We start from the raw sequence: 18,434 nt of genomic DNA on the forward strand, positions 1-18,434 counted from the left end.
ACCCTCAGGGGAATGGGACTACACCATGAACAGCGCACGGAGTACGCGGTACATACGTAGCAGTCTTGTTGTTTTGTAATGCAAGGCCACCTCGTTGGAAGGATGGCGGAATTTTTTCCCTTTTGATCTGGGTAGGGCAATCCCGTCTCGACTCCTTCGACCCCGCCATCAACCCCATCAAGCCTCATCATGTTGAACCCTGCAGTCGCCTTGGGTCTCACACCACCTTGACATGGAGAGCTTCAATCATCCTCGAAAACACGTCTGCCCAGACCCAGGGCCGTCCCACGACAATACTACTCTCCCTATCTTTGATGCAGGAGTATTCCCAATTTGCTAAGAACTGCCTGCAGATACCACCATATAGACGAGACGGTTTCCCGGGTCCAACGGCGAGCGATGGACCCCTCCGGACTGCACACTAAGGAGCAAATTATGTCTCTGCCAGGGGTTCCACGAGAGTCGTATGCCGATGTCCTTTGGCGTTCTTCCCCGGGGTCTCACGTGTATGGCGAATCAGTGCCTTTTGACCCTGCTACTCAAATCGTCTCTAGCGCGAGTGCCTCACGAAGGTCATTTAGCCGATCCTGACCTGATTTCACAGTGGCCGAATAACGATCTGGGCAGACAATAATTAGGAAGGAGACTGCAATCAAGACGGTGGACCTGAGAAGATGGTGTAATATGATAATGACATGGGATATCTCCGGATTTTACCAGCCCTGACCTACTCGCGACAAACTCGCGGCATCTTCCGCAATTGTTCTATTACCTGTCTCGAGGCACGTACCACATTATAACAGGTTGAACTGACCTGCATCTGCGCCGCAATCTGCTGTCAGTCAGGATACTGTGCTCAGTGGCATGGCATCTTCTTTGATTACATCGATCTGAGAAGGTCATGAGCTGCACTTTGATGCCGCACGAGGCTCCGGGCTAATTAAGTCATTTCTTACTGTCTGGAAAGCCAGTCGCCCCTCGCCCTATGTGAATATGCAAGTGGCCCTTCGTGGATTATCAGGGTCGAAGAAGAGGATCCACACGGCGCCACGGCCACCCGACGCCGGCGAGCCATCGCTCGTTGGTCATGCCATTTGCTATTGTATGAAGGATACCAAATGGCAAGGCAGACCGCTAGCCAGAGGTTCGCTGGTACTGAGGGGTGGGACACCATTTATTATGCTTCGACGTGCAAGTCATACTACTACCGGCGTTACGGCTGACTTCACCACTGCTCCTGCAATGCTTTCGGACACAGAAGGGGTACGGAGTACTATGTTTCGATAGAGTACTGTCGACTCGCCTCCCGCACTCTGCAACACGAGGTATCCCTGGCAACATGCCACGCAGAACTGGACATGGTCAAGCTCCCTAGGGTGATGCCGGGGATTTCGGGCTATGGGGAAGCGAGGCCTCAGCCCCGACTGCTCTACACTGGACAGTCCCGAGTCTACGACCTTGAGACTGGCACCTATGGGATGCGGAAACACCCTGCGGAGAAGAGTCACCCTTGCAGTGCTTGGAAATTTAGATGTCTCGAAGGATTCACATTCGTGCCACCAAACCTGGGGCCCCTACTCCTAGAAGTCCCTCTGCCCCGTTAGCCACAAGGAATCGTTTCACTGAATCCATATTTGCAGGGAAAAGTTGGATATAAGCGTCGCTTGGCATGCGGAATTCCTCGGCTCAAGGTACCTTACGGACGCAGAGCGGAGGTATCATCACGACCACTCAGGGAGACGCGTGCTCCGAAGCAGCCCAGGCGTGGGCTATATGTATTGGGCGTTCCGTAGCCATCGACAGACTGCTGGGCCGTGGGGAGGAGGAACAGGGGAAATCAAGGCGTCGCGGCAAAAGCAAGTTCTCCATCGCTCGATTCCGGAAGAGGATTTTCATTGTTACTGTGGCTGGCGACGAAAAGGCCTGGATCAGCAGTGACTGCAGTGTTCACATACTCGAGAGGCGATCATGATGGACAGTGAACACCAGTGAGCTCACAGAAAAGCTGGACAGAGAGTGATGCTTCACCCGCTCTGTAGTTTCCAACTATGCTGCCGTACGAGCAAGAAAGAATGCAGGAGTCGTCGAGGTTTCCCCGAACCCACCAAACCTTGACTCTGAGTCTCTACTAGCATTCGATGGCTACGCCAGAGGAAGCCTACTGACCTAACGAGCAATTCTTTCGGACAGTCATGGGTATTTCTAGAATCCGGGGAATTCCCCATTCTGAAGGTTCAAGAAGTTCGATCCTGGTGCTGTTGCGCACGTCTTTCTCTCATTCTTCTCTCATTCTCTCTCACTCTCTCCTTCGGCCTAATGTGGGCTTACCTCGTATGTTCACAAGCGATAGTGCGCTACAGCCCATGTGGTATCATTCCAGAGAGGTGGCGGAGCGGAAGCGAAGCCCAGTCAGAAATAGGAAGTCGGTTACGACGTACCCGTTTTGCTGCGCTGACTCGTTGATCACGACAATCAAAGTGATATTACCGTATTATTATTATGCGACCGAAAGACAGACGCGCTGGAGATGTGGCAAGCTGCAATATGCAAGCTGCAAGCTGCAAGCTGCAAGATCAACGACTCTAGCCAGTCAAAGGTCGGCGCCATACTACGACTTGAATGGTGGATGCGCGACAATGTTCATGTTTGTCGATGCCTCTGATTTGACTCGGTGCCTACAAGACACGCTCCTGATTGGACCTGGTGACCACACACCCCCTTCTAGGTGCCTTCGGTCTTCCATGTCGACTCTTGAAGGTTCATGCTAGCCTAAGGAGCCCCGAGTCCACGTTGTGCTAGGCAGTAGTCCCGAGCCCCAGAGCTCCGGGCCCTCGGAATCATTCAAAAGGATAAGAGGAGCACCACGAGATCGGACGACATGATCAATAATTGCTAGCTGGGCGCTGGGGCGCTGGGGCACTGGGGTCTGACCGCCCGGAAGAAGACGTGGTCGGTGTGCAAGTTGTCCCGGCCCTAAGACCCTCACCATCACCCTCACCCTCACCATCACCATCTCCATCTCCAACTCATGCCAGTGGGCGAAACACAAGGGGACAGAGGAGGAGGACGACCGGGGATCTTTCGCCGTCTGCCTCCGTGCCCTGCAACATCGAATGATGGGCCGGTTCCATCGACAGGAGCTTCTTGTGTCTCGCCTCGCCTGTTCAGGGTGTTGAAGGTGGCCCTGTCATACTGTTTGACATGCAGAGCTGAGGGTCATGCCAGCACGAATGGTGGAAAGCCCAAGCTCGGTTGAAGAAGCACCCGCCCCCTTCGAAGACAAGCTCCAGGCAATGACATGATTCCTGAATCCTCACCGTCCAGCTACCGTTCTGGGAAATTGAGACATCGCACCTTTTACCGCAAGCGAACCCACCCGTACCGTGGGGCTTAGGCTGCAAGAGAAAGCAAATCCACCGGTCGGCGGTAGAGGAGTAGCCTGAATATCCGTCACTGGGGAACAGAGTTTCCACAGTTCCTGCAGTCCCAAGTCCCGAGTACCAGCACGGCTTTTCTCACCACCACGACGCACGTTTCCCTGCCGTTGATGCCAAAGCTCACACTGCACCTGCCACCGTGCCATGGGCTCAGTGATGCCATCGTCTCACGCTCGTATCGCTTCCTTCTCCACCGTTCCATCCTGCAGCCGGGGCGCAATCTTATTCATCCATTCAGGGATGTACAATCCACCTATCCTTGCCGTACAGCCGCGCATCGCTCAGAGTAGTTTAGCCGGCAACAGGGCTCAACTGTCTCCTCTCGACCTGGACAAGACACCCGCATTTATTGGCCACGCTTGCAGTGGGACAGTGGACAATCGTCCGATCTTCAGACTCTGCAGCTTGTCAATTTCATGTCTGCCCAAATGTCAACCGTTGGCCAGTGACAAGTCAATCATCGGAGCTGGTCCGAAGTCGTGAACAGCAGGGGAGGCCACAGTAGGTTCCCGCTCTATTCACTTTCAATAGCGCCCGGAGCATTAATCAATTGTTAGCGGCCTGAGGTGTCAGGATTGAGTTCTTTGCCCACCGCAAAAGGTCAAATCAGAACACCTGCAGAGCCGACTAGAGTACTCAGTATGGAGTACACTGTAGGTAAGGCAATGTCGGTTCGAAACGGAGAGCTCGTGGACACGGCAAGATATGCCCTGATGGCAGATGCTGACATTCTGGTTCTCTGTATGTCAAGACCCTTGAACTTGCAAAGTCAAATCCAGACAGCTTGGTCCCGTCCCTGTTGGGAAGAACACTTTCTTTGCTCTTCGTCTGAAGCAGGCTGGATCGAGGTCTAAATGTGGTGGAGCGAAGGCCTACGCCGTACAAGTCATTACCACTCATAGTACGTACAGTACTCTCTATGATCAACCCGCCCGCTTGGTTGATGGGATATACTGCTGAGGGTGGGTATCCAAATTGATGATTGATGGCACGTTCCAACGCGGTCCTTTCCCAATACTCCTAATTACCTCTTGACTCTACTATAAATGATATAAACTAGACTTTTATGGCACATAGATCTGCTCTAGAGAGGACATATGACATACAGGCTACTCCGTAGACTCTAGAGCTCATCTACGTGTCTCGGTGGAGCTGGAAATCTCCTCATTCATTGCTGTTGAGGTGGCTTAGGCCCTCGAATCAGCCGTCATGAAGGCTCCTAGACTGTCCTATCAATGTCCACGACGCTGTCCACCTGACTGGAGCAGGCATTGGTGCTAGGGTGTTGGTAGCTTCAGAGATCCTACAGTCTACAGACACCTGGCGTACACACAGTCAGCAGCTGCGACTATGATTTGTCGGATACTCACGACTCGACTCACGACGACGTTCAGCACCGAGCTGGATCTATGATCACGTACATCGACAAGGCTCTTGAACCCACGATCTGACCTTGAGAGGAGACTTTCTATACTGAATATTGAATTGAAGGCTACACATGCATACCATACCACCAACTCTCCAAGAGGATATGCTGTTGCTCCACGCAGCAAGACCAGTTACCGCCAGCCGCACACGGAACTACAATCTATAAGGGTCTGAAAGGTAGGGCAGACTGGTGACTGTCCTCCAGAACGGTCGAAGTTGACCTGAGGAGATGCTGTGTAGAGACCAGACATGTATGTCTTTTGGATGATATCATCAGCCTTGCCCTTCCTTGTTCCAACTCCTTCTCGTTCTTATCTTTTTCTCGTTCTCGACGTCCATCCTCGGCAGCAACCTGCAAGGGCCAGGCCCTATGTACCTCTGTTGAGTACTGTCATACATATTGCCCACTACCAACCCTTCAAGAATGGAAGTTCAGCCTGGGATAAAAGAATAGAGAAATAGAGAAGACCAAGCCAACATGGTCGTTTCTGGGCTGGTGCCGGCTAGATCTAACTACGTATTTGCTGCCACATAGAGCAGACTAATGTCGTCTGGCATCTGGAGATCCTTTAGGGACCGTTCTTGGAGCGGTTAGATTTGACGGACCACAGTACGGAGTATATACGACTACGTAGTCTATACTAAAATTATATCTTTAGATTGCTGGTGCAGTTATTTAGCCAAACCCACAACCGCCTCCGTCGCCGCCTGACAGCCCCCAACGGCGCAGGCTGCACCAGCTGTCTGTTTCGTTCTGTGGAAAAGGAGTCTGACGCCTCCTACCATGAAGCTTCAGTTCTCTTGCAAGTCGATTGGCAATCGCATGCTTGAATTGGCAGGCCAGAGTTGATTTCTGAAGCCCCAGGCCAGGCATGACGCATCAGTATCAGGAGAGCAACGTCCTTCCTGTCTCCACCGTTTACTGTGGGAGCTGTACTGTATGAAACAGACGGTCTGGGACTGCGCCAGACTTCCAGCCGAGCGTTCATGTGCTATATTGTGCTGTGCTGGCTGCAGTGGTTACTGCTCTCTTGTTCGAAAACGCTAATCATCATTGCAGAGCAGGTCATGAAATATTACGACACCATTGTCACACTCTCTACAGTCCCTTCAGTCACGACTTCCACACCGGCGTCTTCGAAACTCGAGTCCGTCCCTACATGTCGATCTCAAGTGCGCGTCCGACCAAATCAAATCAGAGTCTCTACTCTACCTCAATGACATTCCAGGGCAAATCTGGTGTCTGGCCAGCCAGCGAAGCCACCCCAAAGAAAGAAAATGTAATGAGCGTGTCCGGGGAGCCGAGTCTGGCTGAATGATGGAAGGTGGAAACAGCAGACTCGGGTTCGTGCCAAGATACATTTATGTGCCCACGACCGGGTCTGGATACTGGTGCCTCCATGAACAGCTGTCGCCGTTGATTCTGCTCGCTCCAAGGCGATTGCTCAGGCAGCCAGGCAGCCAGGCCACTCAAAATAGATATCAGATCCAAAATCTCGTTGGAGACAGAACCTGGTCCTCTCTCAAGCCACAGCATCTCGTCAAGAACCGTTGACCTGCTGGGAAGCTCTATTTCCCGACAAGAGGAGCCAACATTTGGCTGTTGTCTCTCCAACCACGCCCGAGCTGCTCTGCTGTACACAGGGGGTGTTTGATCAACAACGAATTCCACAATGAGGCGACCAGGCAGTCCAGGGCATCACTCATGCCACTCTACACAGACATGTCGAGTCCCCTGCGTCTCGTCACATACTAAGTTCGCCAGTCCCAACCCATCAATCTTCCAATGTATGTCACACCTCCCTCAGCAACGCACAACAAGCCACCAAGGGGCGTGGTTCCCTCTTCTCGCGTCCTCAGCCATGCAAGCATACCGTGATCTTGTCAGCCTGTCGGAGTTTCGCCGAGCGATATGGTCAAGACTCACCGTCGGTCCGGTTTCAACAGCCTTGGAAGGAAGAGGAGGGTATCTAAGAGGATACTAATACGGGAGTTTTTGGCATCGAGCCGATACTAATACGGGAGTCGTTGGCATCGAGTCGATGCACCATTCTGGGAATAAAGGACACAGGGTAATAAACACAGAACGGAGACCCTTGCAAGAGGTAGGTACCAAGTCCGACCATCCTGGATAGCTTCAATTTACAGCATCGTCGAGGATGACTCAATTGGCTTCTTTATCTTCGACCATACTCTACTGATGGTACACATACTCTACACTGTAGACACAGACACCTGATGTACCAAGACCATAGACTGGCTTCTTTCTATCTTCGACCATAGCCTACTGACGGTACACATACTCTCATAGCCTACTGATGGTCACATACGCTGCAGTATAGCATAGACACTTGATATACCAAGACCCAGACCAGGTACAGAACATGCATGATACATGACCAATATACACAGACAGAATACTGAGTACAGAAGACACGAGCAATATACTCTTAAGATAGCCACACACAAGTTCAATATAAATCCACACGAACCGAAGACATGAGATTCATGATTCCGAAAGAGTTCTTCAGCAGCACTGACCTGAGACCTCAGACCTCGCCCGATAAACTGACATACATACATACCTACAGAGGACGACAGAGCGCGAAGCCCATTCCAGCCCTACTACATCCTAGGAATCTATAGGTATGTAAGTAGTGGTTTCTAGCCCTACTGTTAAGGTATCCTACCTACCTTAGGTGATTAGTGGTTTGTTCTTCAAAAGTCTCGCTGAGAAAAGACATGACGAACCTATCGTGGTGTGCCGTGTTCGCAGTCAAGAGCACCTTTAGGTACCTACCTACCTACCTACCTGCACGTACTCCGTACTCCGTACATCTCTTTCTCAGAAGTATTGTCCTACCTACCTTGTGTAGGGTATGATTAGCTAAAACACAGCAAAGCATGAACTATACGAAGACAGAAGACAGAAGATAGAAGACAGGACAGGAGACAGCCAACACCATTCCTAATATTTGGTATTTTATTTGGTATTTAGTATTCAGGTATCCTGGTTTATTTTTATTTTTCTGCTCCTCCATGTGCGGTGCATGTCCTCTTGGAAATATTGTGTCGTGCTGCATTGTATCTATTATTTTGTATTCGATACTGTACGAAGTAAAGTTTTCAGAAGTAGAGAGGTATTATCATGATAGCCCGCTGCAATTTATGTATTCCCACTTTCACTTTCCTTCCTTCCTTCCTTTCTTCCGTCCCAGTCGGCGAGCCGGTCTACACTGCAGGTCTATGCACGTACCTACGTACCTACTCTTGTCCTAACATTTCTAAGGAGTTAGTTTATTCGTTGACCGATAGATCTTCCATGTGCCCCGTGCCCCTTCCCTTCTTCTATTCCATCGATATAACCCTATCCCCATCCCCCACTCCAAGTCCCCACGAGTCACGACTGTGGGAGTATACTTACTGTAAGGTGATTGCTCGTGGGTTTGATGGCGTATATGTACAGTACATAGATAGGCCAAATATACAAAGGAGAAGGCCGAACTAGGTAGGCAGGTATCGGTAATTATCGATATTTCTATAACTATAACTAAAACTACGAGAGATCTAGATCTAAATACCTCTGAACTAGACCACGACCACGACCACGACCACGTCCATGACCACGACCACACCAACAACCACACCACGTCCACTCTGATATCCAACATGACGCTGGACAAGGCCGAGTCATGTTCCTACTATGCTACCAAATGCCAGATACTCAGAAGAATCCAGACAGGGCCTCGGCGCCGCTCCTACTGCACAAAGTACTCCGTATTGAGCTGAAAACGACCACCGTCCTCGTCCTCGCTTGGGCTGTCCTGTCCAGCCTTGCTGGTGCGATATTAATGGTCGGCAGGAGTACGGAGTACTCAGTACGGAGTATGTATCCGTGCACTCCGAGCATCAAGTTTGCCAACTTAATCACCTAACAAAACAACCTTGACCTCGAGACATGGGAGCCCGGTCATGGACAGATATGTACGGATATATGTCAAAGGTTGAAAGGTTCCATGTTCTCTATCAAAGGTTCGCAGGGGGAGCGCAGGCTGTATACATAGTATGTGTAGTACGCCTAAACCAGCCTTTTGATTAAACCACAAGCTTGGAAATGCCCAAAGTCACCTAGGTAGTGCCCAAGTCAGACAGTATACCAGGCTGTATCAAGCAACTCCCAAGTAACTTGATACCAAGACTGCTCGTGTATCTCCCAAGTCAACTCGCCAGCTCATGTATCGAAAAAAAGGGGACAAAAGGACGCAGAATGGCGGCGACCGATAAATCAAGAGTCCTGCTTGCACATATCTTAACATAATCTCTATCTCTATGTCTTTTCTGCAATGCTCATGCTGCTGCTCATGCTGCTGCTGCTTATCCCGAGGACATCATGAACATCTCGTTCATCATGAAGCCAAGTCTACCCCATCCCGGTGTCGTCCCAACTGTACAAGATGACATCCATGAACCTGTCGCCCTGTTCACTCAGGGACAAACCACACCGGCCCGGCTCAATGCACACAATCTGTCTATCTTCCAAATCCACCCTGACGCCGAAACCCCACGAATTTCAATGTGGCTCACAGCCTATTTTGATGTTCCGATTTCGGAAAACCATGTCCGTGACGAAATTTGCAAGAAGAGAAAATCACTCGTCCATACCGTACGTTGGCCAAATTTCTACCAGCGGCTGCGGCCGAGGGGGGCAGAATTGGAAGAAGTGAAGCCGCCGCCGCCGCCACGGCCTCCGCGACCACCGCCGCGTCCATAGCCACGGCCACCACCTCCGCCGCCGCCATAACGTGCCATCTCAGCAAGACGAGGGTCGATGTTCTGCTTGGACTCTGTCAAGATATTGACCAAGTCACGGGCTTGTTTGGCATCTGTCACGCAATAGTCGTTAGTATTCTGGCCGACCAACCACTAGGGACCATTTGACACTTACTTTCAGTGCTGAAAAGCGTAATGGCGGTTCCTTTCCGTCCAGCTCGTCCTGTCCGGCCGATGCGGTGAACATAGTCTTCTGAGTTGTTGGGATAGTCATAGTTGAACACATGAGTAATGTCTCGAACGTCTTGAAGTATAGGTTAGCAAAACAGCCAATGGAAATCTTACGAGGCGTCGGGGACCATATGTGGTCGTGTGAGCGAGATGCACATCACTCTCTCTGAAACTCGGAGCATTATCCGTTTGGATGGCCAATGTCCATGTCCGGGGGTCGGCAATCGTCTACGGTCCTTGGAAAAGGAGATCCTGGTTTTTGCAGCTGGATTTGGTCAAGATGAGTGGTTCCACCACCTACTCGTTCTTACGGAGCAGAAGTGGAAGTCAAAATGCTGGACCCTGGCAAACTGCAAGATCAAAAAGATCCAAGATTTCCGAAACAAGGACCTAGGAGAACAAAGAGCCTGGACAATTACGCCAGGTCGGGGGCGTAACGAGCGAAGAGAGCGCGCACCATATCACACGACGGCAATGGTAAGAAATGCATGAAACAGCATATACAAGTGGAAAGAAGGGGGGAGGGGGGTCGTTTTCTGTTCATACCAATACCACGGGATGCGACATCCGTAGCAACCATGACTGGACTCTTGCCAGTCTTGAATTCGTTGAGAACCCAGTCACGTTCGTTTTGTTGCTTGTCGCCATGAATTGCTGTTCACTTTGTTAGTCTGGACAACCCTGATCGGATGTGGAGGGGGGTTAGCTTACAAAGCGCTGGCCAACCGTCTTGACGCAAGAATCGAGTGATCTCGTCAGCAACGCGTTTGGTGCCGGTGAAGATCAGGATCTTGTTGTTTCGATCTTCCATGATCTGTTCCAGATGCTTCACCATCCGGTCTCTCTTTTCGAATTCGGAAACGACTTCGACGATTTGGGTAATGCGGTGGTTGGCGGACAAATCCATAGATCCGATGTTGACTTGGATGAAATCATCGAGGAAATCAGACGCGAGTTGTCGGACCTCCTTGGGCCAAGTTGCAGACCACATGCAGGTTTGTCGGTCGGGACGGATCTGGCCAATAATCTTGCGGATCTGAGGTTCGAAACCCATGTCAAGCATGCGGTCTGCTTCGTCGAGAACAAGGTAAGTGACACGACGCAGGTTAGTCTTGCCGGACTCGAGCATGTCGATGAGACGACCCGGGGTCGCAATGCAAACTTCCACACCCCTGCTGAGGTCGCGGATTTGGCCACCCTTGGGAACGCCACCATAGACACACGTATTTCTGATGCGAGAAGACTTTCCAAACTTGGTCATTTCCTGTTGGATCTGGACGGCGAGTTCTCGAGTGGGAGCCAGAACAAGCACAATGGGGCCATCACCTGGTGCCAGAAGCGGCTGGGCATTGATGTGGACGATGGCGGGAAGACAGTAACTGAGAGTCTTGCCCGACCCGGTCTCAGCAATACCCACCACATCACGACCAGAAAGCGCCATCGGCCAACCTTGGGACTGAATTGCTGTTGGATGAGTGAAACCTTGAGCCTTGACTTCAGAGATGACATAAGAAGGAAATCCAGCCTCGTCGAAGGTCTCGACAGGGCGTGGGACATTGCGGCCTTGGATTGTAATTTCGTGTTTTCTGCGGAACTCGTCGACCTCTCGCTGTGATCGGGCCGTGACCGCAGGGTCCTCCTTGTAGAATGATTTTTCGAACTTGGGCATAGTAGCCGGGTCCCAGTGTTGCTGTTTCAGTCCCGCGCCCAGGTTGGACATCTTGTCGCCGGCGCCGCCACCACCGCCACCAGAATATCCGTTGGATCCGCCATAGCCACCGCCGGAATAGCCGTTGGAATAGCCGTTAGATTGACCGCCGTAACTAAAGATATGTTAGTAATGTTGTTACGCATGAGACAATTCGGCCTGCACTGCGAGGGCAAACCGCAGTAATCGCGGCGGTGAATGCGCGACAGTGATGACAGCGCAGAGATCAAGTTGCGAGGCCACATATGGTGGAGGGATTTCACATACCCGTTGGAGTAACCGCCATCTCTTGACGAGCCGTAGCCACCGCCGTAAGACATGGTTGGTAATTACTTGTTGGAGGTGAGAACAGCAGGAAACGGAGAGAACGGGAGCCTAGGGAGTCTCGGAGATATTCTCTGAGAGATCTCGACAAAGCTGAGGAAGTAAGAAGATGGAGATCCGCGAAAATGCGAACGGAGAAGAAGTGAGGTTGAAGAAAGATTTGTAGCAAAGGGGCGAAGACGAAATTTTTGGAACAAGGAAAGAGGCAGCCGTAGGCACTAGCGGCAGGACTCACTGTCTGCGGCAACTTTGCCGAGCGCGAAATTTCTAGAGTCTTGGCGACACTAGATTCCAGTTGATCACGTGGGCGGTTGGAATTATCCTGCTGCTATAGGCGGCAGTGCCGTACTACTACAGAGTATGTGTGAGGTGTGCAAGAGTGGCGTTTCATTTCAAGAGCACCTTATTATATGTAGCCGTACACCCTGCTGGGATGGGTTCGATCCCATTCCATGACTAGGGAGACCGTTGGCAATCTCCAGCTAACCCCCCTTTTTGGTCATTGGAACTATGCATTACCACCGAGGCCCCAGATATCTGGCATGTCAAAGTCGAACAACGTGTCTGCAAATACATTGAAATGCTCTCCAATCGGTGCAAAGGGATCAAGCTCTGGCAGCACTTGGGGAGGGGTGGGCTCACCAGTCGCCTCAACCAGGGTAGGTGCAGTGCTCCCCGTAGCATCTTCCTGCCCAGCTAGCTTGGCTGGAATCGTTTGGTTGTCCATCATTTCGCCATGAAGTTTGGCCACGTGATTGGCAATGTCTTGTGCATGCTCTTCTGCTGGTTTCCCTGGCGACATCTTGGACCGAACCAATGCAAGCGCGCTACAGGAGAGCCAGAAGGGATAGAATCCTTGCCCAAGGTGTCGAATGCGGGTTTCTAGGATACCAACCACTTGTTCAATGAGAGATGCCGATAAGTTTTTATCTCCCAAGATATTATCACTCGTTGTCGCCTCCGCGACAATATCATGGCAAAGCGCTAGACTTGCACGGAACGAATCGCTGCGGAGATTGGTGAGGCTCAACGCGCTGCTTGGTCGCATGCCCACGTATGTCTTTAGCGTAGTCACTGCTGCACTGCGGTAGGCGACGCGTGGGTAAAAGTGCCGTGGATGTGCCTCGGCTTGTGCTGCAAAGGGTTGGTGAATCAGCATAAGGTATTCATAGAGCAGCAATTCCGAAAGATCACGCGACATGGCCTTTGCTGCAGCGTCAGTCCATCTAGGCAGAGCATCGAGGATTTGTCGGAGACCTTGATCGATCTCGATAGCAGAGTCGCTTTCAAGACAGGCCCGGATACTGTTGATCTTGGATAAGATCTCTAACCTTAAAGGTAGGTGTTGTTGGGCCAGGCAAAGGAACGAGGTCCGTGTGAATGTTGTGATTGGCCGAGGAGGAGGCATTTTCTCTGACGTCTGGTCAAAGTCCTCATCGTGGATATTCAATGGTGCCACACAATCCCAGTCGAAAGGGCCGAGACTGGGGGTCATGCCGCGATCAAGACAGGTTTGCACCTCTAATTCCAGGATCGTGAACCATAGTCTTCGACGCATCTCTTGGTCGAACACTGAGATCCTAGTGCTTAGGTATGTGGGCTCCCGATGCAACCCAATCGACATGGCCCGTCGTAACAAATGGCCGGCCTCAGTCCACTCCCTTTTCAGTTTGATACAGTTCATTCTTTTTGCGATGACAATGAGCACCTGAACCTGAAAGACCTCGAGCGTCATGTGCTTCTGGCTTTGCATACTGAGCCATAAATCGCATACGTCGATCCATTTAGTGGCTGTGTCTCGGTCTCGTGAACTGGGGCCAACATACGCCATGGAAACATCTGGCACGACGCAATTGACACAGGCGCATACAAGCAGCAGCTGGACCAAGAAGGCTGGAGAGGCGTCATTGGAAGAAGTCCAGAATTCCTTGTATCTTTGGAAGAACGTCGGCGCATGCAAGACACGGTACGTGGTCTCCAGAGTCTCAAAGTATTCCTGTACGCGGGCATCGGCGGTAGATCGATCTGGGATCAACGACACCAGTGTTTGAAAGTCTGGTAAGACTAAGGCCGGCTGGGCTTCCCGCCGTTGGCGCTTGAAGATCTCCCTTGCCTTTTGTAGGTGGGGTATTCGTTGCAGAATATCCTTGACGAAGCGAGAAAGTTCTTCAAATTGTAGAAGAATGCTGGCGGCTTGGCTTGGACCATAATACTGTGTCTTGAAGGCTTTCCCCCGGAGCAAAGCCCGATTGTGATCAGGAACTGCCTTCTTATCCGTTGCTACTCCGTTCCCTGCCGCGCGTTTAGTATCAAGACGACTGTCCAAAGACACGGGCCTTGATCCCGTGGCCCTCACATATGTCTCGAGGGATCCGATTCTTTCCTGCAATTCTTGAAAAGTTCTGGTAGGTGGTCGAGCCGGATGGGCAGCCGTAGGACTGGGCTTGTCTTCATTTGGTCGGGCAATCTCATGCTGCTTTGAGCGTGCATGCCATTCATTTGCGTACTCCGTCCAAGAAAGGGCCGATCCTTCTCTTGCAAGTTGAGGGCTCTCTTCAGAAGGAGTTGGGACGGTAGTACTGTTCTGCTGCGAGGTATACGGGACATAGTCGCAAGCAATACCGCCTCTCTGACAGCGGACGCATGTTGGCAAAGTCCGATCGCACCTGACCTTACGTTGACGACAAGAAACACAGGACAAAGCCAGGCGACGGCGCTTCTGACCCATGTCTGAGGTTGGAAGTTGGGTATATGGCGGGTCTTTAGGGCCGAAGGCCGATTGAGATATGTCGGATGGCAACGCTGTACAGTAGCAGGCTAGACCAGCCCTTGTCCCGCCAACCTTACTCGTCTTGAGTTGGAGAGATGTCGACAGCCTATGGCTAGATTGGGCGTCGGGACGTCCTTGAAAGTGTTCAGGGCGACATTGTCCGGATCATGAATTAGTCACCTCGTCCACACAGACAAGCTGACGAGAGCGGCGGATGAACCGGATGACCGATTATGACCGAGCTCAAAGCCGAGAAGCGACAAAAGCGGGACGAGCAACACAGACCAGTTAACTTACAACCTTACCTTTCCAGGGGCCACCACGTGTCATCTCGGAGATGTGGTGGCTGGTGGCCCTGGATGATTGAGGACAGAGGCACAGCATTACAGTACGAGTACCTGGACATTTGATTAAAGACACAATACGAAGGACGGCTGAGGAGAGATGCCTAATTAGTAAGGTGGCCTGGCCAGCACGTCTATCCACGTGACTCTCTCACGTGACAGAGGTGGATCACGTGCATCGCCATCCGAACGTCAGTCAAAGAATCTCTGTATCACCAGATATGAATGTTGCTATCGCTATTCAACCTATCCCTATGTGATTGTAACTTCTCGAGGTGAGTAGCCATCTGCACAGCATGGCGTAGGCGATCTCCAGGACCGTCGCTCTCCCCGATGCATTTTTGCTCAAACCATGCTCTTCTCCTTCCCACCGAGGATCTCGCCGTCCTACGAATCGGAATCGTCGGAATCGTCGGAATCGTCAGAATCGTCAGAATCGTCGAAGAGAGCAGTGAAGATGAGACCAACCTCGTGGAGTGGGAGCTTCCAATTGACTCTAGCCGGCTCAGGCAACTGCAAAGTCACGGGACTGTCATGAAGCCATGGATCGACCTCTTCACGCGCGGATGGTTGCGGGTTCTCCTCGTTTCTCATGCCACCAGCACCAACAGTGTCAGCCTGAGCCACGTTTCGCCGGCCACCTCTCCAGAAGAACACATCAGTGACCCACGATTTGACATGATTGCGGAGACCAGTGCGTTCAGACCGCTGCTCCCGCTCTTTTCGGTAGTGGTGTCTTTGCCAAAGTAGCACAAGGTCGCATATCATCGGTAGGACATCTTTCGCCAGCCTGAGAAAGCACCCGACAATGAGAAATATTCTGCCAAGAGGGACATCTTTCGCCAGTGTGAGAAAGCACCCAACAATGACAGTTATGATGGCAAGAGTCGTGGCAACAATCGTGACAGTTTTCGTCATGTTGTCGCATTGCAATGCAGGCCGTGGCTGGAGAGGCTTGATCTCAAAGTGTAGGCGGTGGTTGGTAGGCGGTGGTTGGAGGCACTTTGATTGCAAGGCCTGGGAAGTGCGAGTCTCGAACGAGGACATATATATCCCGCCATGGAGCACTGCCTCGCCCGTAACGAGCATTCACCCGCATCGTGTCTAGTTCTCTGCACTGCGGCACTGAAAGGACAAAGCAAACAAAGAAGTATGCACAACGTACATTCACGCGATTGTCGCCCACTCAACAAAGCTGCCTGCCTGCCTGGACAAAACATCTATCACAAAGCCTCAGAGGTGGTGAGCCAGACTATTTCGCCTGAACGCCGATTATGTGGCATCTTGGACAATGGACCCTTGCACATTGCAAACCCAATGGTACTTTTTTCTCTCTTTCTCGATACAAAGACCACCAGGGCCCTTATGCAATTATCTTCCCTTGAGGGCTTTGTTTGTTTATTGCATTGTCTGCAAGCCTCCTGCTCCGTCGCTGAGGCGCAAAGGGCATAAATACGACAGGTTCTGCGCATCAATCTTGTGTCCTCCATCCTTCTATCACAATCACAAAAGCCTCGAAAGGGGAACTCACTCGGTCGCGGATCAGCTATTGTTGGAGATTTGTCTCAACCAATTTTCATCAAACAGCAGATTCGTCGATCGAACCTTTCAGATGGCTTCCCACCAGGAAGGATCACACTCACTCGCTCACGGAGGCCGGACCTCCATAGTTGGCTTCGAAGCTTCGGCCTGTAGACAAGGACAATCGTATCACCTGTTCGAAGAGAACACTCCGCACGACACTCCTCAATCTCTCTCGATAGTCGACACAGCCCAGCTCTCCGAAAATCCGATGGCGAATTCGCAAGACATGTCTCTGAATACCAATTTGGACATGGATTTCAATGGTGATAACTGGGCGGCCGAATCTTCAGCATTCCTTGCTGTTGGAGAAGCATTCCTTGACCCAGCCGAGCGTCATTTTGCCGACGATTTCTCTGCCTTCTCTATGGAACAAAACTTCTCTATGGAAGACTTCGTCGACGGCTCTCAATTCGTTGACGCTGCAGGCCCCTGCAGCTCAATAGTGGGATCAGTAGACGCGGTGGCGAGCAACTCTCCCAGATTCGACACATCGGCCCCGGTCCACCACCAGCAGGGCTTTTCTGGTTTCGTGCCGCAAGCTCCAGAAAACTTCCTAGTCGACGATTTAGACTGGGGCGAGTTCGATTGGAATGCGCTGGAAGCTGATCCCGAGTTGGCTGCATTGACTTCAGCCTGGTCCACTGACAATTCGCTCTGCTTCAACACTGACGACTCTTGTCTCTTCCTAGATGCTGAAATGTCAGCACCCCAGGATCAATCACAAGCGTACAATCACCAGCCGCCAGCTTTTGTCGATCCGATGTCAACGGTGTTGAACGCAGCAAACGGAAGACCGCGGCAGTCGAGCCTGGTCCCTCCACCGCTCTTCTCTCAGCCGAGATCTCTGGCCTACGGTGCTGCTGATGATCATACTTCTTGCACTGCCACCACCACCAGACTCGGCCCCGAGCCAGGTCGACCTCATCAACGATTGAGCGTGGCGCCGGCGCAGGACAGTGTACTCAGCACCTCGTCTTCCTATCCATCTTCCTATCCATCTTTGCTGCATCTGGGGGAAGTAAAGGGCCTGTCTGTCCCTCAACGCCCACTTCCAGGCTTCCAGCACTTCCAGATGCAGCCATTGGCCAACGATGATCGTGAATTCACCTTCACCTACCCTGTTTCCGGTCCCCAACCTGTTTTTCCCTCGCACGATGGGAGCTCGACGGCTGCTCACTCGACCGCCACCAGCAACGGCGCCTCGGCGACTGCTACCGAACGCAAGCATGAGTGGCGCCTGTGTCCGCGCCAGACACGCTCAGGCCTGAGAGAGCGCCGTCAAGCGAAGCTCAATGCTCGGGCTCGTGCCGAGGCCGCAGCCGCAGCCGTAGCTGCAGCTCGAGCAAGTCCTTCTCCCGCATCCTCTACATCTCCCAATGGCAATGGCAATGCCAATAGCGTCCAAGGAGGAGAGCTGCGTGCCAGTCATCTGGAAGCATCCAAAGGCGGGGTCTGGTACCGCGTGACCAGCGGCAGCAACACCATAGGATACTTCCACGACTTGCGGGCTCCCAACCAGTCTTCTGTCGTTGACTCTCGCCCTACCAAGGATTCTGGCGCAACCAGAGTCCCCTGTCCACTCCCGCCACCGACGGTCCTGCCGCCGCCGCGACGCTCTCAACGTCTGCGCCGCCCGGCTCTCCGACGCGCATGAATGAGACCAGGTAAGTCACTCTACAGCTGAACATGCGCTGACTCTGTGTTCAACTAGTCAGGACTGATCGCGATGCACATGCCTTGGCGGCCTTACTGACCCGCAGGTAAGTCAAGCAAACTCCAACAAGGTAAGTTGCCCCATCCCCCCACCCCCCATCCCCCGTCCCCCATCCCTTCGTTCC

The 18,434-nt window shown here is 52.0% G+C and overlaps 4 protein-coding genes across 4 annotated transcripts; 1 reads left to right on the forward strand and 3 right to left on the reverse strand.

The window, feature by feature from the left end:
• Window positions 1-9,545: 9,545 nt before the first annotated feature.
• A1O3_01390 (ATP-dependent RNA helicase dbp2) lies at window positions 9,546-11,894 on the reverse strand (the record flags this gene model as incomplete). The annotated part of the gene is made up of 5 exons (XM_007731536.1): window positions 9,546-9,748; window positions 9,811-9,939; window positions 10,413-10,520; window positions 10,578-11,689; window positions 11,842-11,894. The coding sequence occupies 5 exons, from the start codon at window positions 11,892-11,894 to the stop codon at window positions 9,546-9,548; spliced, it is 1,605 nt and encodes a 534-aa protein (XP_007729726.1).
• Window positions 11,895-12,406: 512 nt separating this feature from the next.
• Window positions 12,407-14,626, reverse strand: A1O3_01391 (uncharacterized protein; the record flags this gene model as incomplete). The annotated part of the gene is made up of 1 exon (XM_007731537.1): window positions 12,407-14,626. The coding sequence occupies one exon, from the start codon at window positions 14,624-14,626 to the stop codon at window positions 12,407-12,409; it is 2,220 nt and encodes a 739-aa protein (XP_007729727.1).
• A 773-nt stretch (window positions 14,627-15,399) lies between these two features.
• A1O3_01392 (uncharacterized protein) lies at window positions 15,400-15,930 on the reverse strand (the record flags this gene model as incomplete). Its single annotated transcript, XM_007731538.1, has 1 exon — window positions 15,400-15,930. One exon carries the CDS (start codon window positions 15,928-15,930, stop codon window positions 15,400-15,402), a length of 531 nt encoding a protein of 176 aa, XP_007729728.1.
• An 892-nt stretch (window positions 15,931-16,822) lies between these two features.
• Window positions 16,823-18,250, forward strand: A1O3_01393 (uncharacterized protein; the record flags this gene model as incomplete). The annotated part of the gene is made up of 1 exon (XM_007731539.1): window positions 16,823-18,250. The coding sequence occupies one exon, from the start codon at window positions 16,823-16,825 to the stop codon at window positions 18,248-18,250; it is 1,428 nt and encodes a 475-aa protein (XP_007729729.1).
• Between the last annotated feature and the right edge of the window lie 184 nt (window positions 18,251-18,434).

This window comes from Capronia epimyces (assembly GCF_000585565.1).
Source record: "Capronia epimyces CBS 606.96 chromosome Unknown aczIQ-supercont1.1, whole genome shotgun sequence".
NCBI classification, from domain to species: Eukaryota; Fungi; Ascomycota; class Eurotiomycetes; order Chaetothyriales; family Herpotrichiellaceae; genus Capronia; species Capronia epimyces.